The sequence below is a fragment of the Sus scrofa genome, chromosome 16 (assembly GCF_054392235.1).
Source record: "Sus scrofa isolate SSC_HxYL_T2T_F1_AM1 chromosome 16, Sscrofa_HxYL_maternal_Yorkshire_Landrace_v2.0, whole genome shotgun sequence".
In the NCBI taxonomy this organism is placed as follows: domain Eukaryota; kingdom Metazoa; phylum Chordata; class Mammalia; order Artiodactyla; family Suidae; genus Sus; species Sus scrofa.
The window spans coordinates 91,335,437-91,352,931 of NC_139398.1; the positions used below are offsets into that span (position 1 = coordinate 91,335,437).

Below are 17,495 nucleotides of genomic sequence, written 5' to 3' on the forward strand. Positions count from 1 at the left end.
GAACAGGGAAGCGGGGTCCCGCCCCGGACACAGCCCCGGGAAGGGTTTGTCCCCGGTCACGTGGCCCAGGCCATTTGCCTGTCCAGAATGACGCTGCGTTGAAGTTCTGATCCTCGCAGCTGGGGGCGCGGTCCTCGGTGGGTGGCCCTGGGACCGCCCCTCGCCCCCCCCCCCCGGGGGGGACCTCTCAGCCCGTCTCTCTTCCGCAGGTCTGGATAGACGCCGCCATCCAGATATGCTTCTCGCTGGGGGTCGGCCTGGGGGTGCTCATCGCCTTCTCCAGCTACAACAAGTTCACCAACAACTGCTACAGGTGCACCCGCAGCCCCTGGGGCTCTGCAGACTCGGGCGGGGGCGGGCGTGCTTCGCTGACCGGGGGCGGCACTGACTCTAGGAAATGCTGTGTCCCGGATGAAGGGAGGGCAAGACAAGCTGGCTTTTTTTCCTTTTTCCCCTTTGAGGCCGCCCCGAGGCATATGGAAATCAAACAGGGAGGCTGTGGCTCCGTGGGTTTGGGATCCGGTGTTGCAGCGGCAGCTGGGGTTTGATCCCTGGCCTGGGAGCATCCGTGGGGGTGGGGGGATGAACAGGAGCAGAGCAGACGCTTGCTTTATGGGCGGCTCTGAAGCCATGAAGACCGATGCTCAGCGCCTCCCTGGGAGGGACCCACCCTGAGGCCCCTTCCTCTCCCCCTCCCCCAGCCTACCAGTCCCCCCAGTGCTGCTCGGGGTCAGGCGCCTCCCAGACGTGACCCCACGAGGAAGGTCCTGCGTGTCCCCACCCGGCCTGCTCTGCGGGGGGCCTGGGCCCTGGACGGTGTCCCCATGCCGGGGCACCAGGATAGGCAGGAAAGGGGTAGCACCAGGTGCCCGCAGCCCGACGGCTCCTCTGCGGGAACCACGCGGCCTGGGATGGCCCGAGGGACCTGCGGCCACATGCTAGACCCGAAATCCTTCCGAGAACAGAAGGAGTTTCATGTGGGACTGCTTTCTTTGATTTTCACGAGCCATGTTCGTTTCCTTTCTATGGCAAAACGGCCCTACCGACGGCCGCCCAGTCCTCACAGAGGTGGTCAGGGTGGCGGCTCCCACAGCCCGTGCCAAACCCTCCCTGTGCCCACCTGGGTCTGGGCACTCTGCCAATGTCCTTCCACTCGGGTGCCCAGAAGGGCTGACCCCCCCCAAAGTCTCATCCCCCAGAATGGGGTCCCCAGGCAGACAGCACTGGACCCCCCAGGAGCACACGGGAAGCACAGCATCTGGGGTCCACCCCCCACCACCCGGCAGAACCTGCCCCGAACCAGCTCCCCAGAGGCGTCAGAAGCCCTGCCTGGCAGCCTGTGGGCAGGTGGGCAGATCCCCCTGGTCGTCAGCTCTGCCCACTCAGACCCCAGCTTTGCCTTCAGAGCCTCTAGGTCCCCAGGCCGACAGGGACGATGGGTCTCCCCAGGACCTGCTCTGGCCAAAGTCTGGTCAGAACCCAGAGCCACCCAGCGGGGGACCTGGGTGGGAGGTCGCGTCCCTGTCACCCGTCACTGGACACCAGCCCCACAGGACGGCCCGGGCAGGCTCTGGGCGGCAGGAGAGCCTGCCTGGGCTCCCTGGGACAGCGCCGTCCGGAGCCCCCCTGCCCAGACGCGGTGAGTTGCCGGTAATGACTGGAAATTGCACGGCCCGGGCCGGGCGCTGGAGCAGCGTGTCTTGTTCCCACAGAGACGCCATCATCACCACCTCTGTCAACTCCCTGACCAGCTTCTCCTCCGGCTTCGTGGTCTTCTCCTTCCTGGGCTACATGGCCCAGAAGCACAGCGTGCCCATCGGGGACGTGGCCAAGGACGGTGAGAGCCCGCGGGCACCCCTCCCCCAGGGCTCAGGGCGTCCGGGTCTCCAAGAGGGCTGTCCCCGCAAACCAGAGGCGCCCGGGGCCCCTCCCCGCGGGCAGCCCCCACCTCCGTCTCTGTGTCCCCCGCGGGGGGACTGCAGAGCCACCCAAGCTGCACAGACAGCTGGCCACACAGCCGGGCTCCGGACCTCCGTGTGGTCAGCCGGGAAGAAGCGGGGCCCTTTCGGATGTGAGCAGTTAATCTGTTTCACAGCTTTTTTCCTCCAAACACTGGGGGCCGTGACACACTCAGAAGGGATTCCGTGACAGCGGAGAGTCCCCTGATGTCTCAGACCCAGGGAGACGCATGCCCCCAAGCTGCTCACCCAGGGCCCCACCCGCAGTGTCTGCAGGCTGGGAAGTCATGGGGGGCACAGGTGACACAGCAGGTAGCTCAACCCCAACAGCACATGTGCCCACGAGAGATGGGGGAGCCTGGCACAGAGCGGAGCTGATGGGGGGGGCTCTGATTGCTGCGGCCCCTGGGCACTGGGTCGGGGGCAGTCCGCTGGTTCTAGATCCTGGGTGGACAGTCATGGCTCAGGTAGCCTGAAGCTGGGGCCATCCAGGGCTCCAGGGCCACCCTCCACCAGCCTCAAGCCTTAGGAGCCACCCCCAGAGACCATCCCTGCTCAGGGAGGCCCCTCCTCTCCTGAAGGCTGGGGTGTCACTAACGGATCTCCCCGGAGAGCCTGGGGAGCAGAGGGCCACCCCCTGAGCCCTGCCGTCCCACCCCGCTCCCTCTCAGGAAGCTGAACATTGAGAGCCTCACTTTGAAAGGGGACTGACCCCTCGAGACCTGAGCACGAAAGGCTTTCGCTGCTGTTTCCAAATCCGTACTCTTTCCTCGAGAAAAACCCAATAAAGGCAGGAGAAACGGAACGCAAATAAATACGAGCTAAATGCGGAGCGGTGAGATTTACTCACCGTTGCGTTTATGCATTTTCCCCGTTCTTTTGCCCTTTATTAGGATAAAGAGCAATAGCTTGCAAGGACCTCCATTAACCCTGGAAGTAAGCTGACCGCTCACTTGCTATGCATTTCCTGACGAGCAAAGTAAATGTCGTATATATACGGCGCTAATTCTCCAGAAAACAGGGTGAAAAGTTAACTCAACTGAGGGTATTGGCCTTAAATTCAGCCAAGCTGATGGGTGTCTTCCTGGGTTTGTGGCTTGTAGCATTTAGACTGTACAGCGGTTCAAACCAGCCACCCTTCATCCTGCGTCAGAAACCGTGTCCCTTCCACGAGGTGTTGGGAATGGCAGAGCCCCTGACACCAGGGCCCCTAACACACCTGGGCAGGTGGGCCCTGGCTCTGGCCTGTTTGAGTCCCTAGAAGGGTCCGCAAGTGCCCCGACCCCGGCCGGGGCCTGACACAGACCCCGCCGAGGACAGGGCGGGTGGGACGGGGTGGGGGGAACGGGGGAGAACCGGAAAATAAACTCAGCACGAGGCCGTATTAAAGTTACAATTAACCATGCAATAGACCAGTAGCACTTTGCTGTGGGATCCTTTGCGTCTTGCTCGGGTCCTGTACCTCCCCCTGGTCCCCCGCTGGGAGGTTCCGGGTGTGCCTGCCCCGAGCCAGCGCTCCCGCTCCCAGGAGCGGATCGGAGGAGGCAGCAACACGTGGCTTTGTGCGGTGTCTCTGTCAGGTCACGTGTAGAGTGGCACCTTGGCCCAGGGAGGTCTCTGTAACACCCTCTGCCTTCCCCCCGCCGTGGGCCCAGCCCCCTCGTTCTCTGGGGACCCCACAGCCTGGTGCAGACAAGGAGGAGCTGGGGGCGGGTGGGGGCGGACCCCCTCCCCCTCATCATCCGGTGTCCCCAGAGCCGCGGGCCCTGAATTCAAGGACTTTGGGCCCTGAATTCAAGGACTTTCGCAGTGGAGCGTCGGCCCCGGGGCGGTGGGGGGCGCGGAGCGACGGCTCAGACAACCGGGGGCTGCTTCCAGGGCCCGGGCTGATATTCACCATCTACCCCGAGGCGCTCGCCACGCTCCCGCTGTCCTCCGTCTGGGCCGTGGTTTTCTTCGTCATGCTGCTCACCCTGGGGATCGACAGCGCCGTGAGTGACCTCAGCGCCCCGCGAGCCGGGGCCCCGGGGTGGCGGCTGGCTCCCCCCTCTCAGGCCAGGCCAGCCCGAACCTGCCCGGCGCCCCGCGTGGGGGAGGGAGCGGTCCCACCACTCCTGGGGAGGGAGTCGGACCAACCCGCCCTCCTCCTTCCCCGGGGCCGCCAGCCGTCCTCTGCCCCCGCCACCGCCCCCCCTGCCCCCTCACAGGGCAGAGTGGGGAAGTGAGGCCATGGGCGACAGGCCACCGGGCCCTTCCTGCCCCGCGCTCCCCTGCCCCTGAGCAGCCAGCGGCGCCCTTGCAGGGTCCAGCCTGATGCACCGAATGCCCTGTGTGTGCCCAGGGGCTCGGGAGGGGACGAGGGGACTTGGGCTCCTCCTGCCCGTGGCTGGAGGGGACCAACAGCTGAGACACAGGCCCCCATGCTCGCCGAGCCCCCTGGGCAGTGCAGAGTGGTCAGGCCCAGCCAGCCCTGTCTCCCACCCACCGAGTGGACGCTGCCCTTAGGCCGCACCTCTGGGGAGGCTGCATCCTGAGAACGGCAGGAGGAGGTGGTCCCGACAGAGCAGGGCAGAGAGGCTCCCCAGGGAGCGGGCTTCCTGGGCGACACCCCATCGTGACCATGCTTCATTGGCGAGGGCGTAACCAGCAGCCAGTGGCCAGGCCCAGTCCTCCTTGGGACCAAAGCTAAGCCGTGCCTGTGGGACAGGCGTTTGCTTAGAAGAGCCCAGCAGGGAGTTGAGGTTAAGGATTCTTGGCGCTGTCACCGCTGTGGCACAGGGTCAGTCCCAGGCCTGCAGATGCCATCCCCAAATTAGAGAAAAGCAAAGCCCAGCCAAGCTGAGCCTCTGCGGTGATGCAGGGACGATGTCACCAGCACGAGGGACAGCAGAGGGGCTGCGCCAGTCCCCACGGAGGGCAGGGCCACCCCAGGTCCACCAGGAGGGCAGCCCTTCCGGGGGTGCGTCCTGCACCCCAGACACCGTGCAGCCCCTACTCTGCCCATAAAGGGCCCAGCCTGGCGCGGGGCGCCGCCCGCCGCGCCCGCAGCGCCCCCGCTCTGTCGGCTGCAGATGGGCGGGATGGAGTCGGTCATCACCGGCCTCATCGACGAGTTCCAGCTGCTGCACAGGCACCGGAAGCTCTTCACCCTCTTCGTGGTGCTGACCACCTTCTTCCTCTCCCTCTTCTGCGTCACCAACGTACGTAGCGCCCCGCCGCCTGCCGGGGTCCCTTAGCATCGGGGCAGGACCGCGCGGCGGGTGCTATCAGGCCAGACAGACGCGGGTCTCCCGAGCTGCGTCCCCCTGAACCACCACGACCTGTGCTGTTGGCGGGAGGCCGCCGTCACAGCCGGTGGCCTTGGGCACGGGCAGGTAGCCGCAGTCATGGGGAGTCCCTGGTCTCGCAGAGCCCCGGGCGCCTCTGCACTTGGTCCTGAGAATTCCAGCCCCCGGACGCCTCCCTGGGAAGCACCTGGGTTTGCGGGGCTGGAGGGTGAGGGGGCCCACCCGTGCCTGCGACACAGGGCCTGGTCCTCCTGCTCACAGAGGCTCTGGCACGTTTGGAGTTTCTGGCTTTCATCGCTGATGGTGCCTGGAGCCCTGGGAAAGCGGGGGAGAGGGTTTTGTGCGGTTTTGTTTTGTGCGTGTCGCGTGAGTTGCAGGGACTCAAAGGGCAACTCCCTAGGAGGAAACGGAGGAGTCTGTCAGCTGAAACCGCAGGCCAGGCGTCTGTTTTGGGAAGAGCGCGTTTGTGTGTGAGGCTGCGACGTCGGGGCTCCTCCCGCCCCATCTCAGCTGGCACTCCCCTCTCTCCCAGGGCGGCATCTACGTCTTCACGCTGCTGGACCACTTCGCGGCCGGCACGTCCATCCTCTTCGGGGTGCTCCTGGAGGTCATTGGGGTGGCCTGGTTCTACGGTAAGGGCGGGCCTGCCCTGGCGGGGTGCGCTCCAGCCCTGAGGACCCAGCCCTTGTGCCGTCCTAGCGACTGGCCTCGGCTTTGGCCCTGGGCCGCTTCCCTTCTGGCAAAGCTGCCCCGCGCTGTGGTCACCTCAGCATCACAGGAGCCGCCACCTCAGCAGCCGGCTCTTCAGTTAGAGCGACGAAGGCAATTAGCCTGGACGGCACCCCGAAGTCCTCACTGTCATCGGGGCGCTCGGCGTGGCCACGTAGTCGTGCTGCGCTGACATCCTGCATGTACTTGAGTGAGAAGGGTTGGCTAGGACTTTGGGGCACCGGCTGCTGGGGAAGGTGGGGTGCCTGCTTTCGCTGACCAGAGTGGACCAGCACCTAGGTGGCAGGGGACAGGGCCAGTGAGCTCCTCGCTTGGGCGGGGTGGGTATCAATAAGGCCCTTGCCAAGGGGAGGGACGGGGGGTGTCCCGTGCTCAGGGTCAGGTCAGAACTCCTGCCCTGGCTTGGCGCCGCCGCCACTCAGATTCCAGACCCCAGACCCCACCCCGGGTCCGGGGCTCATTCATTGGGACCAGAAGCCCCACAAGGTCGGGGACCTGCTGGTCGGCAGGTGGCCTCCGGACAAGGCTCGGCCCAGCCTGCAGCCGTGCTCCCTGCCCCTCCTGGGCGCCCACTGTGTTTCCCGGGACGTGCTGGGGCAGGTTTGATAGCACCAGAAAGCCTGCGCTGCAGACACCGCGCCCCCTCCAGTGCGGTGCCCGGGCCACCTCGCCTCCTGCCCGTTCCTCTCCCTCGTGGGGACGTGGGGACGTGGGTCATGGCCCCCCTCGGTTCACCTGCCCAGGTGTCTGGGGCAGTTCGGGGGAAAGCTCAAAGCCGAGGCCTGTCATGGGCAAAACCCACTGTTTCAAAGCAGCTCTGGAGTCCCCTGAGGGGGTCGGTGTCTCTGCTTCAGCCCCGGAATTACGACCCCAAAACACGCCAGCGCTGGCAGGTTTAAGCTGACAGGTCCTGTTCCAAGCACATTTCCCCAATTAAATATCAAACTCTCTGTACTTTCAATTCTTAGCCCAGCACTTCATTTATTTTCCTCTTTTGGCTGCACCCACGGCACGTGGAAGTTCCTGGGCCAGAAATCGCACACGCCAGGGCAGCGACCCGAGCCACAGCAGTAACTTGCTGGATCCTTAACCCGCTGCCACCAGGGAGCTCCCCTTAGCCTGTTACTTTAAACTGTAATCTCCCGCCCAGAACAAAAGCTCGGAGAAAGAGAGGAAGGGCCTCCGTCGTATCCTGTATCCTGCAGCCAGGAACGCGCACTCGCGGCGGGACAGGGAAGCCGGCCCGAAGCCGCTGAAGGCGGGGAGGGCGCTGTCTCTCCCGACGGCCGTGCACGCACTGCCCTCTGCCAGCCTTGGGGTGCAGCCCTGTCCCCACTTCTCCGGGCTGCCCCGCATCTGATGCTGGCGTTGGATGTGAAGAGGGCGTTCAGCGTGGAGGCGTCTCTCCAATGTGTCCCCACATGTGGCAGGACTCACCCAGGACTCTGCAGACCAGCTGGGTCGCAGCACCAGGGGCAGGCCAGCCCCCGGCAGGAGAAACTTCTGGAAGAGCCAGAGAAAGTGGGCCCTGGCGGAGTGGGAGTAGCTTCGCTAGAAACGGTGGTTGCCCACAGATCCCGGAGCAGTACCCAGGAAGAAGGCGTTCCGACGCAGGCTGGCACATGCCGAAGCCTGAGGAGCTCAGGAAGACAAGCCAGACACAGAAGGGCAGACCCTGGAGGTTCCCGGGGGCCTGGAGGGTCAGGGCCCCAGAGGCAGCACAGGATGGAGGAGGGCACAGTGTCAGTTTGGGATGACGAGAAGGTTCTGGAAAGGATGGTTGCGCAACAGTGTAAATGCGTTTAAGGCCTCTGGGCTGTGCACTAAAAATGGTTAGAAGGGTAAATTTTATGAGTATTTTACTACAATTTTTTTTTTTCTTTTTAGGGCTGTACCTGCGGCACATGGAAGGTCCCAGGCTAGGGGTCCAGCCAGAGCTGTAGCTGCAGGTCTACACCACAGCCACAGCCACACGGGATCTGAGCTGCATCTGCAACCTACACCACAGCTCACAGCAATGCCCAGATCCTTAACCCACTGAGCGAGGCCAGGGATCGAACCCACGTTCTCATGGATACCAGTCAGCTTCTCTGCTGAGCCATGACGGGAACTCCCTTATCACGAATTTTGTTAGTGGAACAGAAAAGATTGCAGAGGGGAGGCAGCGCCGGCTGTGGGCCACAAGCAGCCCTGAGGTGGGAGGAGGGGGCGGCCACACAGGCCTCCCCTAGGGGTCATCAGTGGTCCCGGTGTCACTCACTGTGGGGACATGCACAGGGACCCCTGGTCGGCAACGCCACTGGGCGGCCTGGGCACCGGCCCGCAGCCCGAGCTCAAGGTGCCCGGGGAGGTGGCCCGGGGGTCGGCGAGGACCCGTGAGAGCCGGTGTCTGGCGCCTGTGCTGTGCTGACCACCCTGTGTGGCCGCTACCCGCAGGCGTGTGGCAGTTCAGCGACGACATCAAGCAGATGACTGGGCAGCGTCCCAGCCTCTACTGGCGGCTGTGCTGGAAGTTCATCAGCCCCTGCTTCCTCCTGGTAAGGTCCCTGCTCTGCCCAGCCCCCCAGCCCCCACCCATCCCACCTGGTCTCTCCTCTGTGCAGCCCCCTTGCCCCTGAGCACAGCCATGCCGGAGGCCGGGGCAGGACTCAGCCAGGAGGGCAGCCCGGCGCACAGGTCCTCTGGTCTCCTGAGGGCCCCCCCCCCCGGGCCCCCCAAGAAAGCTCACGTGGATGCAGTGCGGTCCTCCAACTGAGACCGGAGGTTCTGCGCTTGGCCGCACCTCTGCCCAGAGGGGAGGCCGAGACCACGAGGCGGTCAGCTGACCTCTGCCTGGAGGACCTAGAGAAGTTAGAGCTGGGCAGGGATGGGGCGACGGTGCTCAGACCCCCCCACCCCTGCAACCACCCGCTTGGCACAGGCACCACGGCACATGCGGTAGCTGCTGCGGTCTGGCCGGGCTCTGCAAGCTCAGGCCCACACTGAGTCCACCTTGGGCACGGCCAGGCCAGAGCAGCCGCACGTCCATGGAGGCCCCTCCGGCTCGGCCACAGAGCTGGTGGTGGCGACTCAGCCACGATGGCTCACAAGCCTGAACTGTCTGCCCGGTCTGGTGGCCCCAGATGGCCGCTCCGGGGCCGAGCAGCTGAGCACAGAGCCGGGAGGCTGAGCCCTCCCTCCCCCGGCCCCTCCTGCCAGGCCCGTGGGCCGGTGAGAGAGGAGGTGCGTGGAAGGGGGTTCCTGGCCCGAGCCTCGCTGCTCCCCGAGCCACGGCCCCAAACCCGCAGAGGCTGCTCATCTCCCACCTCCCCCCGGCAGCCTGGGCCTTTCCAACCTGCTCAGCCCCGGGGCCTGGGGGCCAGACCGCAAACTCCAGACCCGTGTGGTCACGTGTGGGGTTTGCAAAGGACGGTGAGTGAGTTCCCGCCCTCAGACCCGAGGCTGAGGGCCCCTCCTGCAGCAGCGCCGTCGGCAGAGCCCACGCAGCGCCCGGGGCCTCTGGCTGCAGGGCCGGGGCTCCCGGAGCCGCGGAGCAGGGACCCTCCTCCAGAGCGGCCCTTGACCCTGGGCCTCGGTTTCAGTTCGTGGTCGTGGTCAGCATCGCGACCTTCAGGCCCCCGCACTACGGCGCCTACGTCTTCCCCGAGTGGGCCAACGCGCTGGGCTGGGCCATCGCCGCGTCCTCCATGTCCGTGGCGCCCGTCTACGCCGCCTACAAGTTCTGCAGCCTGCCCGGGTCCCTGAGGGAGGTAGGTGTGCGCGGCCCTCGCCCACCCTGCCCCCCACGGCAAGGCCACCGATGCGGTCAGGCTGCTGTCCTTGTCCCTGGCCTGCCCCCTGTTCGTCTCTGACCAGCAGGAGGGGGCGCCTACCATGCCAGACACGTGGGCTGGTGTGGGAGGAAGGGGGCTGTGCCTGTGTGTGTGTGTCTCTGTGTGTCTCTGCATGTCTGTCTGTCTGTGTGTATGTCTGTGCGTCTGCATGTACTTGCCTGTGTGTCTGTGCATGTGTGTTTATGTGTGTGTGTCTGTGTGTGTCTACGTGTGTGTCTGTGCGCACACTTGCCTGTGTGTCTGTGCACCCGCACACGTGCCCTCCGCTGCCCAGTGCAGGTGGGAAGGGCACTGGTCTGAGGGTAGGGGTGGATGCAGGCCAGCTTCTCTCCCGGGGCCAAGCCGCAGCCGTGGTGTGGGCAGGCGCTGCTCTGGGCCTCTGGGTCAGGCAGGCCCCGGGTCAGCTGAGAAGGAGGGCAGGAGAGCTAGTCACAGGGGTCCCTCCGCTCACATCCGGGCACCGGGATGCCCGGAAGAGGCAGACGACACAGCCTGCTTGGAAGAGGCCCCCCGCCCTCCTGCCCACCGGCCAGCCCAGGGCCACCAGGAGCCCTTGGACACTGCCCTGTGCCCATGTTCCACACTCGCCCTGAGGACCGGTGGCAGTGAGGCCCCGTGGCTGTACCCGGCTGGTCCAAGCATTTCCCCCGGGCTGCGCGGCAGCCCTTGGGTTTGGAAGCCAAGGCAAGTGCCCCTCATGGGCTGGTCCCTGCCGGGCCCACAGCGTCAGCAGGCACAGCACAGGCAGGTGACCACCCCTCCTTCTGGGCCTCGAGGTTCCTGCAAAGCTGGGTGGGTCGTGTGGTGCAGACCCCACTGCCACCTCCCTCGCTGGCCTTCAGAGACCAGCCATCCCCGTGGGAGACCCCTCTGTGTCAGCTGGGGACGGAGGGTCTGACCCCCTCGCCGGCCAAACCCTGAGCATAAGCCACATGGCGTCTCAGTGCTGAGACTGGGGCTGTGGGAGCACCCAGGGCTGCAATGCCAGGAGGGGGAGCAGGGCCCCAAAGAGCCCTAGAGTGCCACCCACTGAGAGACAGCGTGGAGAGACAGCAGCTTGGGCGGGTGGCAGAGGGAAGGCCAGCTTCCTGAGCTGAATGTGATGAAGAGCAGGCTCCTCCCCCCCACCCCCTGGGAGCCCCAGGTACCGCTGGGAGAGTGCGAGGTCCACCTGGGCTTGGGGCCAACCAGAGCTGGCATGGAGATGAGTCCTCCCCAGGTAGCAGCTGCTCCAGGATGCAGGGAGGCCCGGGCAGTCAGCTGCCACTGCTGAGCGCGTGGACCATTCGCCTGAGGTTCTCTGAGCTGGGCGGGCTCCCACGGTGGCTCCTTCTCTTCTAGAAACTGGCCTACGCCATCACGCCAGAGAAGGAGCACGAGCAGCTGGACAGGGGGGAGGTGCGCCAGTTCACGGTGAGTGCTGCTGTCCCTGTGGGTCCCCAAGGCGGGGGGCAAGCTGGGTGGGGCCCCCTCCTCCACCCACAGGTGAGGGGCTGGGCAGGGCACCAGCATCAGGACACGGTGACTCAAAAACCGAGGGAGGAGCCCAACTCTAGGCAGGGGTGGAGGAAGGCCTGTTGGGCCGGGAACTTCCTCTTCTGCAGGTTGATGGGCCACCAGCCAACCTGATGCAGGACTCTGGTCACGCTTTGCTCTCTGTCTCACTCATTTCAGCTCATGTCTTTATTAATTCCCACTTCTATTTTCACTGGGTCTACTCTACCACACCTTTACAACCTTCTTAGTTTAGATCTTGGCTTATTAATTTTCAACCTTTCTTCTCTTCTTTTTTTTTTTTTTTTTTTTTTTTTTTTTCTTTTTGCCATTTCTAGGGCCGCACCTGCGGCATATGGAGGTTCCCAGGCTAGGGGTCTAATCGGAGCTGTAGCTGCCAGCCTACACCAGAGCCACAGCAACACAGGATCCGAGCCACATCTGTGACCTATACCACAGCACACGGCAACAGCAGATCCTTAACCCACTGAGCAAGGACAGGGATCGAACCCGCAACCTCATGGTTCCTAGTCAGATTCGTTAACCACTGTGCCATGATGGGAACTCCCTCTTCTCTTCTAACATAAGCATTCAAGGCTAAGAATTTCCCTCAAAATACCCTGTTGACTGCATTCCGTACCTTTAACATAGCATTTTGTTTATGATTTGGTTCTACGCATATTTTAATTTCATTGAGATTTCTTCAATCCATGAGTTGCCTGGAAGTCTGCCTTTAAATTTCCAAATGTATGGGGATGTTTTGTTTATCTTTCTGTTATTAATTTCTAAGTTAATCGCATTGTGCTCAGATACCTTTTTCCCCATTCTTTGAAGTGTATTGATACTTTGTGGCCAGATACTTCATCAACTTCTATAAATGTTACATGAATCTTTAGCTGTGGTGTGTTCTCCAACTGTTGGCATATGATTCTCCTGTCCATCAGGTTAGGCTTTCACCACATGGTTCAAATCTTCTTCAGCGTCACCCGGGTAGTGTAGAACTCTGTGTAACCACTGATAATCAGAAGACACCTGTGGGATTTCCCACCTTGAACGCGTCCTTGCCCAACTTCCCCCTGCAGTTCTGCCAGGTTTAGCTGCATCTATTCTGAGCCTGCTCTGGGACGGACGTGTGGTCACAGTTACCACAGCTGCCTGGGGCCTCGCCCATCCTCTCTCCCTCGTGATGCCTTCCCTCCTAGTGATGTTTTTGTCTGAGGCCACCGCAGCAGCAGCCGTGTTCTTTTGAGTGTTTACCTGAAACGCCTTTTGTAATCTTTTTAACTTTCAACTTTGTAGTCGTCGTAAAATCTAGGCGTCTTTTGCAAACCTCAGATGCACTGGAATGTTTTACTCTGACGCTTGGGCAGCTTAATCCATTTGCGCTGGTTGAGATTCTTGATATAGTCGGGCTTGCTTCTGCTTTCTTTCTGACTCTGTTCCATGTTTTAATGTTTATTTTTCCCCTTTATTGCTTTTTATGATTTATTTGGGGGCTTTTTTTTCCTTATTCAGCTCTTTCCTCTCTATTTCATTGGAGCTTACATGTTTTATTCTAACAATTTATGGTTGTTTTGAAATCGTACCACACATATTTTACCCCATTATCCGAACCCCTGTCCTGACTATTATGAGGACTTAAATTTTCCTCCAACTGCTTGATATGCTGTTATTGTTCATTATTGCATTTATGTCTTTCAAACCACAAATGAATCACTGTCATTATTCTCGTTATTTTGCACAGAAAACTTGTTGTTTAGGTCTAGTGTTTGTTTGTTTTTCTTTTTCTCTTTCTGACTGTCCTGCAGCACATGGAGTTCCCAGGCCCGGGATCTGATCCGAGCCGCAGGTGCAACCCATGCTGCGGCTGTGGCAATGCCGGATCCTTTAACCCACGGCGCTGGGTGGGGATGGAACCCGCATCCTGGTGCTGCGGAGATGCCGCTGACCGTATCGTGCCACAGCCGGCACCCCCTGGCCAGGGTTTATTTGTCCACCGCGCTTTTGGGCACATACGTCTTTCCTCTGAGGATCATCTTCTTGTCTTTGGAAAAAGCATCCTTCAGACATTCCTTTAGGAGGAAGTCGTAGAAAACTGGTGTGTGTGTGTGTGTGTGTGTGTGTGGATGGTTTTATTTGGCCCTCCTCCGTGGCCGGGTCCCGAGGGCCTGCGTCTCCCTGTTGAGTTACAATCGTTCAGCATCTCGAAGACCTTGGCGCCCTGCCTGCAGCCCCGTGGTTGTGCTGAGACGTGTGGTCCTTTGCATCTGCTGCTGCAGTTTCCCTGTCATGTGTCTGGGAACAGAGTTATTTTTATTTATATTATTATGAAACTGTGATAAGTGGTTTTATTAATTTATCCCTCCTGGATATCTCATGTATCCAGGGTCTCTAAATTCGCGTCTCCTGTGAGTTCTGTGAACGTGGCGGCTTTCCTTTTAACATCGCCAGTGGGCCTCTTTCCCTCCGAGGCTCTTGTGCGAGGATCCCCTCGGTCCCGGCATCTCAGGCTCTGTCAGGTGTCTTTCTAAGTTCCGTGCCCAGGTGCACAGTTGACCAGCAGTCCACACGTGGCGGCTTTTCATTTATTTGACCCCGTAACAAAATAAACCCGGTGAACCACAGCCCAAACACCTGCCTGCCTGGCTGCCTTCGTTCTGCCCCTCGAGTCCACACGACCTCGGTCTTGCTGGATACGCCCCGGGCCTTTTCTGCTGTGTCGTTTTGCTGCACCTGTACGTGTTGCTATGTTCCTGAAAGACAGCTTGAGGGGTTTCAGTGGTCGTTACCTCATGGGCTGGGTGTCAGGCAGCCTGGGTCCGTTTCTCCCCTACGTGGAGCTGCAGCCCCAAAGCTCGTGCTTCTCGTGCCCGCGGGCCACTGAGCCTCTGGGAACTGTGGGCGCATGGTTTGCAGCAAGTTTGAAAACAGCTGTCATTGCTTCCGTCTCTTTCTGCCCCACCCCTTCAAGGGCTCCAGTCGCACATGTATCGGGCCGCTTTCATTCTCTCTCCTCTGCAAAGTCTAACCTGCAGATAACTCCGTGCAGCAGAGCTGTCACCTCACATAGTGCAGTTTCATTTTTAAGAAACATCCAGTGTGTGTCATTTTGTCTACGTCCTTCCTGCCTCTACTCACCTTTTCGGTGCCTGGAGCGCAGTTAGGACCCCTGCGTGAGGTCCTTATCTGCCAGTGTCACAAGCGGGTCTGTTTTGAGTCCGTTTCAGTTGACTTTTCTCACGAGGGGCTGAACTTTGCTGCTGCTTTGCATGTCTTAATGTTTCATTGGACTCCGGGTATTAGGGGTTTTACGTTGTTAGAGGCTGGATAGTGCTGCCTTCCTTTAAGGAGCCGTGAGCTTTGTTCTGGGTCATCACTTAGTTACCGGGAGACAGTTTGATCTTTGGGGGACTTGCTCTTTCAGGCTTGTTAGGTGGGACCAGAGTGGCATTTAGTGAGTGGCTGACTGTTCCCGGCTGGAGCCAGACCTTCCTGGACATTCTGCCCAGCCCCCGACACCCACCAGCTGCTCCCTCCTGGCTGCGAGGCAGGCACAGCTCCCGGCGTTCCCAGATCCTGCCGGGTGGGGCTCTCGGCCTCAGGTGCCCTGAGTGCTCGGCCACATCCCTGCCACTGGGTCCCTGTGCAGCCGCCCAGGCTCTGGTGCCGGCTCACCCCTCAGACTCCGTCCTGAGGACACCAGCCTCTGGGGCTCCCAACGCTCACCCCCCCAAGTCAGCCACCTGCCCTTCCCGCCCCACACGGCCACCCAGAGAGTCCCTGGGGGCCATGAACAGACAACTGGACGGCTCGCCACCCGCCCACCTCCGTCTTCCCTGAAAAGCCGTTTTAGGTGTATTTTGTCCGTTGTTAGCTGTTGCGGATGGTGGAGCGTATCAGTCCCTGTTACTCCACCTGGACCAGAAAGAGCCTTATCTGCTGCTCCAGCCATCGGCTCCGGCCCCGCCCGGTGGCCCCTACTGCGCCCCCCCACCGCACACCCCTTACTGTTCTCTCCCCCACACACACCCTCACTGCGCCCCCCTGCACACCCGTTACCGCGCGCCCTCACCCGGTTGCCATGCTCACTCGCCTCAGAAGCTGCATGGGGCCTCGACAACCCGCATCCCTGTCTATGGAACGTCCCTCCCCCAGCAGCCCCGCAGTTGAAGGTCCCGGCTTCTCGGGTCCGTGGGGCCTGGGCTGGGCTTTCTGGCTCCCGCTGACCTGCTCAGGCCAGGCGGCTGCTCCCTGTGCTCTGGCCTCCTGGTCATGATCTCACGGCTGGACCTTCACCCGTGGGGCTTCTGACCTCGCGAGAAGGTCGCCACTGGCTCATCCACAGCCAGGATGGAGGACCGCTTCGCCCTGGGCGTCAGGTCTCAGCTTGGGTCCCAGGGGTGCCCCACCACCACCACCTCCACACGGGTCTGGAGTCAGCACAGAGCCACTGCTCAGGCCACCGTGCCTGCTGCCGTGTCCCCAGAGAAGGCTCCGGCCTCCGGCTGCCTTTGTGGGCAGTGTGGGTACTGCAGGCAGGCCTCCCGGAGGGCGACAGAGCCCTGGGGTGGGCTCAGCATCTCCCTGTCCTCAGGTGGCTGTCGTGTTTGGAAACGTTTTAAAAACTCAGCTCTTGCCATTTAGTGCAATCGAACGGCTTGTGCACAGAACCAGGCTGAGCGAACAGCTGCATAATCACAGGCGATGACATTTGCGACGGCTAATAGGGGCTCCTGTCAATCTCATCTGTCCCCGAGCTGTGAACAAGGCCTCACGCCACGCCCGCAGGGGTCGCACAGAAAGCCAGCACCACGGGGAGCAGGGCCTCACTGGGATGGGAGCAGAGGCCCCAGGACAGTGGCCGCAGGGCCGGGGTTGTCCTGAGGCACGTGCCACCACCGGGGATGCGCTCAGACTAGCCCGGGTTTGCTGACTGCTGTGTCTGCCAGCAGCTGATGGCACGCTGCCCAGGCGCAGAGGCCGCCCGAGGCGTCTCCCGGTGCAGCCACGACTTCTGTCATGAGGTTAAAGGGCCTCAGGCCCAGGTGCCCCCACAGTAGCGCTGGTCCCCAGGCTGGCCACTCTGCCGAGCTGCCTTCGAGCAGGTGGCTCCTCACTTGGTGTCTAAATAAACCCTCTTTTCTTTGCAGCTCCGCCACTGGCTGGTGGTGTAGACGGGAGCAGGGAGGAAAACTCGCTGGACACCGTCCGCGGCAGGACAGACGCAAACGGAGAAGGAAAATGCGCTTCCGGAAGGACCGGCCGCGCCCGCTCTGTACCTCCTGCTTCGCTTTCCCTCGGATGCTCACGGCCTCCTGCCCGGGGGCGACCTGACCCGCCGTCGTCCGTGTCGTTGTGTAACTTTCGTGGTCTGTGCCTGTCCCGCAGGCAGAAACATCCCAGTCGCGTTCCGTGCATATAGAGCCGGCTGCCCCCTCCCCGCGTCCCCCCAGCGGCCCCCGCAGCCGTCCCCTCGCTGCCGTCAAGGGGTGCGCGCGAGAAGGCCGGTAACTGCACATCGCGGGCTCTCAGCCGAGAACCCAGCGCTCACAGAGCTTCCCGGGCCCTTTGTTTGCTCGTGTGAAAAGAGCCAAGTGTCATGTTTTGCCTAATTGTGCAGAGGTGACGTGGAGGAGCAGACAAAGGTGACAGTGCAGGACCAGTGTCCTTCCCAGGGGCGCTGAGCGCCCGCGCAGAAAGCCCACGTTGTCGTGTCCGCGTGTCTCCACAGCGGCCTCTGTGTGGTTGTCACCAACAATAAAGAACCTGACGGGAAAAGAGCCGTGGCTGCGTGGCCTCCTTCCTGACTGATGGAATTTTGTCCCCACGGCCCAGCTGGGCCCCCAGCTCCCCCTCCATCAAGAGCCCACCTTGACCCCTCCTCCCCAACCCACAGGGGGCACAGCCCAGGGCCCCCCAGGTCAGCTGGGCTTAACCTGGACCCACGCCAGGGACCCTGCTGGCTCCCACAAAAACCCCTCCGCCCCCCCGACCTCTCTACCCTGACCCCTGACCCTCTACCCTCCCCCACCTCTCTATCCTGCCCTCCCCCGCACAGCCTCTCTCTCCTTTGAGACCTCACCTGCCTGGTCAGCTCCCCTGCGGGCTCCCCAGGTGTCCAGCCCCCAGCCCTGCAGTCTGCCCAGCGCCGCTGCCCAGCCCAAGCTGCTCTTCTGGGGACACGACACCAGCGA

At 61.9% G+C, this 17,495-nt stretch overlaps 1 protein-coding gene across 8 annotated transcripts in view; it reads left to right on the plus strand.

Annotated features, from left to right (window-relative positions):
• Window positions 1-17,081, plus strand: part of SLC6A3 (solute carrier family 6 member 3) — a 34,179-nt gene extending 17,098 nt beyond the window's left edge. For 4 of the 8 annotated variants that reach the window (XM_085001698.1, XM_085001697.1, XM_085001700.1 and 1 more), the window contains 9 exons: window positions 210-313; window positions 1,713-1,837; window positions 3,837-3,949; window positions 4,967-5,158; window positions 5,778-5,877; window positions 8,411-8,511; window positions 9,556-9,723; window positions 11,149-11,220; window positions 16,452-17,081. In XM_085001698.1, the coding sequence (XP_084857824.1) occupies window positions 210-313; window positions 1,713-1,837; window positions 3,837-3,949; window positions 4,967-5,158; window positions 5,778-5,877; window positions 8,411-8,511; window positions 9,556-9,723; window positions 11,149-11,220; window positions 16,452-16,475 (999 nt within the window). In that variant the 3' untranslated portion in view covers window positions 16,476-17,081. The remainder of the gene's footprint in view (window positions 1-209; window positions 314-1,712; window positions 1,838-3,836; window positions 3,950-4,966; window positions 5,159-5,777; window positions 5,878-8,410; window positions 8,512-9,555; window positions 9,724-11,148; window positions 11,221-16,451) is intronic. The other 4 variants (XM_085001699.1, XM_085001704.1, XM_021076839.2 and 1 more) reach the window with 1 other exon arrangement.
• Window positions 17,082-17,495: the final 414 nt, after the last annotated feature.